This window comes from Asparagus officinalis, chromosome 5, assembly GCF_001876935.1.
Source record: "Asparagus officinalis chromosome 5, Aspof.V1, whole genome shotgun sequence".
Taxonomy (NCBI): domain Eukaryota; kingdom Viridiplantae; phylum Streptophyta; class Magnoliopsida; order Asparagales; family Asparagaceae; genus Asparagus; species Asparagus officinalis.
The window spans coordinates 73,254,357-73,262,706 of record NC_033798.1 but is presented as its reverse complement, the minus strand read 5'-3'; the positions used below and the strand labels follow the sequence as shown (position 1 = coordinate 73,262,706).

Here is an 8,350-nt window from a genome sequence, read left to right as displayed (position 1 = left end):
AACAATGATTAGATGTCCAGACAAATATTTGTGTAACAAACATTATAAAATGTCTATGTACACATTAAAATTAATGAACAACTTTTCAATTTCTAGCCAAGACAGGCAAAATTTGCGCAATAGAAAGAATTGAAGAGTAGTTCGCCTAAATACCTTGCAATTCATAATACAAGAACGCAGCCATGCATGGGTCATATAATCAATAAAAGCCGAACCCGAAAAACGCAGGCATCTTAGAAAGTAAACAAGATTTCAGTTTCCATTAGCCAAATATCCAGCGGAATCAGTAGCAACATCTTCTGAACAATTTTACTAAAAAAACACAAATTTACAGACAGGCAAAATTCTATATGAATCAACAAAGTGGAAAAAAGATGTTCAATGGAATAAATCGAACAAATGAATTAACAAAATCAGTTATCCTGTGGTTCTGAACTCTTTCTGCCTGCGTAAAGTTTCTGCCTATGGATTTACTGTTTGCTCAATGTGCAACTATAGGATGCATCAAGGAACGTGTGCCATCTCTATTCTGATGCAACCCTCCTGTGGAAGAGAATATAAGCACCTGAAGTCTCTAAAGAATTTTCTTCAGCCAAGGGACAAATACGCTGGTGATCAAAGTCATACCAAAAAAACACAAATTTACAGAGGCAAAAATTCTATATGAATCAACTAAGTGGAAAAAAGATGTTCAATGGAATAAATCGAACAAATGAATTAACAAAATCAGTTATCCTGTGGTTCTGGACTCTTTCTGCCTGCCTGAAGTCTCTGTCTATGGGATTATTATTTGCTCCAAGTGCAACTATAAGATACATAAAGGAACGTGTGCCACCTTTAGTCTGATGCAACCCTCCTGTAGAAGAGAATATAAGCACCTGATGTATCGAAAGAATTTTCTTCGGCCAAGGGACAAATACGCTGGTGATCAAAGTCATACCAACGTTTTTCTTCAGGATGCTGCATATAAAATGGCCAAGGGGTGAGTGTCAAATTAAAACATAGGAAAAAAAGAACAACTGAATTTCACGTCACACAGATAATAATTTATGCATGAAAGATGGTGATAGCTGTGTTGTGAATAGCTAACTGTTGATGATATTACTGTTGGGAAATTATCAGAACAAAAATACATTTGTGGACGGCGCGGTGGGAAATTATCAGACCAATACTAATTTCTGTGGCGGCGGGGGGGGGGGGGGGGGGGCGGGCATCTGCTGGACGAGCCGGCAGCACACGCTGGCCTGTCTTTCGTTCGCGCAACGCACGGACCTCACGCGGGTTTTTCCCGCCGAATTTTGTTTCTTGTTGCGCGGCTCTCCTTTCCGCTCGTTCCCCCCAACCCGCCAACTAGGACCCCCCCCTTTGGTTTTCCTATAAATAGAGAAGGGGTGGAGGAGTTATAGTGTGTGGGGAAAATTGTGGGAAAAAACAAGTGGGTTGTGTAGAGTTTCTTTTGAGAGAAAAGAAAGAGCGAGTTGAGAGAGAACTTGTAAAGTTTGGTATTCTCCTCATAGTAAAACTCCCCTCCCGTGAACGTAGGCTAGTTAGCCGAACCACGTAAATCTCGTGTTTGTTTTTGTCTTATCTGTGAGTTACCATAGTTTGTAGGTTCCCTCGATATTTCGGTCTTAGAACTGATGAGAGAAATATATTTTACTTTGATGAAATGTATCACTTTCGATTCTTGTTTCGTTTGAGAAATAAGAATTTCACTATCTATTCTAGTTTCCTTCGAGAAACAAGAATATAGAAGTTGACTTGTGCTTTTGTGATAACAAAGGTCAGGGCTTTCTCTCAGGTGATATCGCTTCCGCGGCGAGAGGGCGTGACTTTGCGCCCAACAATTGGTATCAGAGCCCCTTTATTTAGATTGGAGGTGGTAAAATTTCTGATCTGAGGTGATGGTTTGATCTGAGGTGATGGTTGACTATTGTGTGGTAAAACACAAGTAATTGTTAAAAATTCCTGAGAGAAGCGGATTTACATAATACAAGCAGAGAATGACTTCTAGTCTTCTACAAGTAAAACAAATACAAACACGAGATTTACGTGGTTCGGCTAACTAGCCTACGTCCACGGGAGGGGGGTTTCACGTAAATCTCAACAAAAAAACACAATAGTTTAATATCCGTTTTGTATCTGCATGTATATCGGCTTTTATCTATCGACATGTATATCTACTTATATTTGCATGCATATTCGTCTCCGGTTTTAGCGAATATGATTATGAATTTATCTTACTGAGGCATATGTGTATTCGTGATAGGTAAGCGGATATAGATAGTGTAACTATCATATTCAAACTGTTTATGGACTAAATGCACCCCTATCCCCAACCCATTTCTTACTAGCTTTATGCCCAATACCCGCTTGAAATAACCCAAATCCAGTTGAGTTCTCCACCAATAGTTAGAAAAGAATCCTCACCCAAAGTTGAGCTTCACAATTGTTTGAAACATCCAAATGAGGGTAGTTTGCTAATAGCAGATGTTGCGTTTGGAGTTAATAACAATGGTTAGAGTTTGACTAAAATACTAACAAAGTGACCATTTTGCAAAACTCTATAGGATTAGAGCGACTGATATGTGATATCCGAGAGACAGATTTGAGGGACTAAGATAGAATATTTTTTGATCGATGAGGTTTCTGGGCGTTTTTTTTCGATGATCGATGATCCAGCGTTTAGTCGTCTAGACGGGTGCCTAAGCGGTTTCTGGGCGATTTTTTTCTTTCTTCATTTACGTGATGATCGATGAGGTTTTGTTGAAGGTCGGAGGATGTAGTGAAGATGTTCATATTTGAAGGTTAATGGAGTTTGGAGGACGTGTAGGCTACGCCACATAAAATCACAATCAAGGCCAACAGGGTGTAATCCACGTAAACAGACAATGCTCTCCTAAATGCTCGTAAAATCTAGATGGATAGAATAAATACCGCCTAGGCGCTAGACGCTAGTTAGACGGTCTAGGTACCGTCTAGGCCTAGGCGTACGTCTAAGCGGACTAGGCGGAGGTTTTTTAAAACAGTGTTCAGTAATTGTTGAAAAGACTCTAACCCATCAAGAAAAGGTCCTAGCTATGTAGAATTTTCAAAAATGTCCTGAGATGTGCAGAATTTCAAAAACCCATCAAGAAAAGGTCCTAGCTATGTAGAATTTTCAAAAATGTCCTGAGATGTGCAGAATTTCAAAAATGCCCCTAAACCGCTATAGAGATCATAAGATAGCTCTCAGAATCTACAGAAGTTACAAGATGATGCAAAAATTGCAAAAATATGCTCAAGAGAAGCTACAGACCTCTACGTCCCTAAACTAGATAAAAATCTGGTGTAGAAAGAAAACACATGGGATAAAATGTGATGTAAAAGAAGTGCATCACGCGATATATACTACGCAAAAACTTGTACACAATCAAAATCAAAAGGTTCAATTTTGCTATCCTCTAAGTCATTAAACTAGATAAATAGATATAAAATCTGAACAACAAATCAAATTTGACCTCTACGTCCCTAAACTGGGTCAAAAACCAAATTCGATATCTCCGTCGTTAAATTGAAAAATTCCAAATTTGGCCTCTATGTCATTAAACTAAGCCAACTAAAATCTGACCTGCATGTCACTAATCTGGAATCCTAAAAACCAAACTCGTACTCTACATCACTAAACTGAACCAAATAGCAAATTTGACCTCTATATCGTTAATCTAGATCAAATTCTAAACTTCACCTCCACATACCAGAACTGTAAAACATCAAATTCGACCATTATGCCACTAAATTGAAATTTCAAATTTAAACTACCATCTGTTTAGAAAGTCATCTCCTAATCAGAAGACTATAAAATCTTATACTTTAATAAGAAAGTCCTCTACTTGTCAAAAGGCCTAAAATTCCATTCTTAATAGAAAAGTCCTCCATTTATCAAAAATCCATTGAAATCCATCTATCGAGGAAGTCCTCTACTCATTAGAGAATTCTAAATCAATATATATAGAGCAGGAAAGCCCTCTCCCTGTTACAAAAATCCAAATAAACTTTTTTCTAATGAGAAAGTCCTCTACTCGAAAGACCCAAATCAAACTCGACTTTTATGTCTCTAAACTGGAAAAATCACAAAAAGTGGCTAAAATCAAGATAGGTTGTCTGGTCTCTAAACCGACAAAAGAAACCAAATGTAAAATGGGGGTATGCCTTTGGTTAAGCCAAGTACCCCAGAATAATTTGAAACGAAATAAATTTATTGGAAGCCATAAATCCACAATTAATTAAAACTCTATCTCAATGGTGAATTATGTGCATGTTTCACATCATATGCAGAGATGGACATTTTTAACCCCGTAGTTTCATTTTCACATAATTGGCATTGTCGAGATTTTTTGCTAGAGGTTTGAGTGGACGTAGTTGGGTTCGAGGTTCTAGACTAAGTTGTTCAGGTTCAGTTTGCTATCTCAAGGTTGAGACATGATCTACTGATTGTTGTAGGAGCCTAAGTTCTTCATCAAAGATTTAGTCAAAGCTAAGATCGGTTAAACTTAGGTCTAACTCAGTGCATTCTTCCTAAAAATATTCACTAGGTGTTCCCTAGATCAGATCAAGTTCCAGGGGTTGGTTAGCTGGATCACTAGGTTATTTTCCTAGATTGAAGATGTTCAAGTCTACATTCATGTTTCTGGATTACAGTTTCATTGGACCGGTCCTATACTTGATCAATGCATTAGTTGTAGGTAAGAATGGTCGCCTAGGATGACTGTAATCCGATCCTTGTGATTTAGAACAGGTTGGTTGCTTAATATAAAAAAAGTCAACTGGAAAGATGAAATCCCCAACCCTGATTAGAACATCCTCAATTTCTCTAATGAATGATGAGGACACTTGACTGGAAGATTTTTGAATCTATCAAAATACTTCCAGAATGGTTCGACACTAATTTGTCTGAACTATAATATTTGGTTCATAAGGCGTGTTGTTTTATTGATAGGATTTTTTTTTCAAAGGAAAGTCTTAACAAATTCCCTCCATGGTGTCTCCGGGTATGTTATACAATCATTTCTTGGTTCTTTTTCTAAGAGCAAAAGGGATATTGCATGCACCAATGAAACTCTCCTTTTTCCCTTTTTCTTAAGGTTGTTTATAAAGATCTAAGAAAAAGATCTATTAAAAAAAAGGAGAAACAATGTAAAGGAGCAACCACTTCAATCAAGTTATGGTCCTCTTCGCCAAATGTAAATCACTAGACGACTCCTAACCAATCGTTCCTTCAGACCATAACATACATTAGATTAATTGACCAATTGACTAGATAAGAGTAAGTACGGAGTGGGTGCCTACAGAGTGTAACTCAGAAACCAATTAAGTAACCTCATTTCTTGCGAGGACTTGCGAGTGGTTTTTTTCATTCTAGAGATATAATATGGATATATGGATGGAAAGCTAGCGAACTAGTAGCTATTTTTACCCCTTGATCTTCTTTTCGAGGCAATTGGATATTATCCCCATATTCTAACTCTAGACCATCTGATTATCAAGTTTTTTATTTTTTCTGCAATTGAAAGGTCTTTCCCGAGCTATCTAGGATTTTTCCAGGAATCTATAGGTATTCCTCTGCTTCTATCAAAGCTGCTTTCTTTTCTAGATCGGTGTGAAACGGGTAAGTGGTGTGAGAGTATGAGTTTTTGCAGTAAATAAGCCGTCTTTCAAGCTTGGAGGTAGCTCACTCTGACTTCTTTCCTTACACACCAACCGAATCAACCAACCTTAGAGCAAGTTCACCCCTTCAGATCTCTAATCCCCTATTGAGCTGGAATCTTTAGATGCCGATATCTAATAAATTTTAAGGTTTGCTTATATAAGATAAGTGATTAAGTGATTTTTGGACTAAATAACGGGTGATGATATCCCTCACCTTATCTTATTTATTGGGTTTGCCTGCCAAAATATTTTAAGTGAATGTACAAATGCTAGGTTCAAATCACTTTGGTGATCCTTACTAACTATATGCAAATGTAACCCTAGAAAGAAAAGAGCAACTAGCAGTGGATACCCTAATCAAATGTGAAAATTTTGACATATCGAGCAACTTATATTGGATAATTATATTGCATTTGACATTTTATTCTTGTAAATACTGATTTGTGAGATTCCTAGTAAGTTCTATTTCTTAAACTGAAAGAAAATATACAATCTAAATTAATAAAAAACATTAGAAGTGACAAGTAATCCAGATAGTATTTAATTTCATGAGCGGTCATCCAAGCAATTAAAATATGGATATACATGCCCAACTACGAGAGAAATATAGTGACCAGTAATAACTCGTCTTTCTTTAAGAGAAAACTTTGACTTGTCGTAATTCAAGTTTGTATATAACTCCTTAAATTCTATAAAATATATGACAAACTACTAATTTTGTGGCTGTTTCCATTTTATCATTTTATGTTGTTAAAATACTCTAGAAATTTACCTATTGGGTGGGTTATTCAAGAGTCATCCAATATGATACAAGAAATCCACATAGAACTTTTAAATTAATTTTCTGCAGCATTTTACTAAAGCAACATGATTAATTAAAAATATGCATTAACACGAGGCATTTCTTGTATTATTGATGAAACAAGAGCACTTAAATGCTAAAATTTCTTATTATCTTTTCAATTGGGAACTTCATCAATATAATCTTGTTCTTCAAATTGATCATTCCTAGTAATTAAGGAATTTAAATTTTTTGGACCCTAGATGTTACATTATTTTCTTGTTTTTCTCATTCAGTTTTTTGTATTTTCTTGAAATTGATTTTAAATCAAACTTCATAAAAATAATATCTAGAGTATATTGGTTGACTACAGGGGGGGGGTACAAGTCGACAGTAACTTGTCCAGAGTGTGCGACTTGCTCAGTCACATTCGACTTGTTTACATACTTATCTCTGTCGGTACCATCTATTGCTTTAAGAACAATGAGTATTACAGTCTTCAGTGGTGATACTTCTGGTCCTGTGTTGTATACTGTAAACCTACCCGAAGATGGAAACTGCAAGGATCTTATACAGGCTTTGGGCTACACTTGTTTTTTGAAGGACAACGAGACCTTGTATGTTGTTAAGGTATGTTGTTGCAATGCATGTAATTTACTTCTTTTAGATATATTAAGGGCAAATTTAGTATTGTTGGTGCTTACAATAAGCTCCTTATAAAAGCAACTTATAGAAGTATAAGCTGTTGAAATTAGCTATTTGATAATAAAATATAAAAAAAAATGTTAAAAAAGCAGTTATGGTGTTTGGTATAACTGTGCTTGCTTAATGGTCATTGTTAAAAGAAAAGATATGTGTGGTATATAAACTAAAAAAAACAGAAGATACTTTTAAAAGCATATTTAGATTGCTTCTAAAAGCACCTTCTTAAAAGCATAAGTAGTTTTAGTAAGCATGCCAAAAAAGCTTTTACCAAACAATAGTATTGACTACTTGGAAAAACAAATATGCAGAAGCACTCTAAAAAAAGCAATATCAAACTGGCCCTAAGTAGTTAGCTACGTATTTTCTTACAAAGTATGTAGGTTGATATTGGAGCTTTCTGCAGGTATATGCAGATCAAGTTCTTCACCTGGATGATACTTTGGCAATATCCTTAATCAGAGATTGTGACAGGGTTATAGCATATAGGCTACTAACAGATGAGGCAGATCTCCCATTGCTTACGTTTGTCCACCGACGTTTGGAGTAAGTCCTTTGATTCTGTTCTACTTCAAACTCTGTTTTTCTATTCAAACTCATCACTCATAGTACTTACAAATGAACTTATACATATTTAACTTCCTATTTCCTTGTAGCTATAAATTTCTGCCCATACTTTTTGCATTATGGCCTAAATATATGATCCCGAAGAATTTTGTTTTTGCTGATTTGACTTTTCCTTTATTTTTAAAAACTTAAAAGTGGTGGCTTGCTTCCACATAAAATGGTTTCTTCATAACTATTGAATAGGAAAATAATTTCATTAATTGGCATTTGTTTGCAAATTTCTACTTATCTATCTAATTTTTATATCTCTGAGTTATTATGGATAGAATAACAAAAAAAACTAAGGTTTTTTTAGATACCTGTCCCTTAAATATTCAGTAATTGCATATTGATTCCTTGAATCTTGGAAATTGCATAGTCCCTTAAATCCTGTAGGTGCCATCTGGCCAAGTATTAGGAGAGAAGTGTTAAGGAGAAGGGTTAACTTAGTTAACCCCTCATGAGGGATTAAAAATAATGTAAATCTGTTTAGATTAGATAGTTAATATGAAGGATTAAGTTTTTTTATTTTGTAAATTAAGAAGGGTTAAGGAGGTAACACTAGTTTTTTTT

General features: G+C 35.6%; 2 protein-coding genes across 6 annotated transcripts; one reads left to right on the top strand and one right to left on the bottom strand.

The window, feature by feature from the left end:
• On the bottom strand, window positions 234-8,343 carry LOC109843891. Of its 5 annotated transcripts, none has more exons than XR_002247825.1 (3): window positions 7,544-7,625; window positions 941-960; window positions 234-856 (listed from the first exon to the last, which is right to left on the bottom strand). XR_002247825.1 is itself a non-coding variant. In XM_020412853.1 (3 exons), exons 1-3 carry the CDS (start codon window positions 8,178-8,180, stop codon window positions 669-671), a joined length of 291 nt encoding a protein of 96 aa, XP_020268442.1. In that variant the 5' UTR covers window positions 8,181-8,343; the 3' UTR covers window positions 234-668. The 5 variants fall into 5 exon arrangements, 2 of the variants coding, with proteins under 2 accessions (XP_020268442.1, XP_020268441.1); XM_020412853.1 differs by lacking the exon at window positions 7,544-7,625 and adding an exon at window positions 8,098-8,343; XR_002247823.1 differs by having other exon boundaries at window positions 234-960; window positions 7,544-7,640.
• On the top strand, window positions 6,482-7,759 carry LOC109843892 (ubiquitin carboxyl-terminal hydrolase 8-like). Its single transcript, XM_020412855.1, has 2 exons — window positions 6,482-7,099; window positions 7,578-7,759. Exons 1-2 carry the CDS (start codon window positions 6,953-6,955, stop codon window positions 7,719-7,721), a joined length of 291 nt encoding a protein of 96 aa, XP_020268444.1. The 5' UTR covers window positions 6,482-6,952; the 3' UTR covers window positions 7,722-7,759.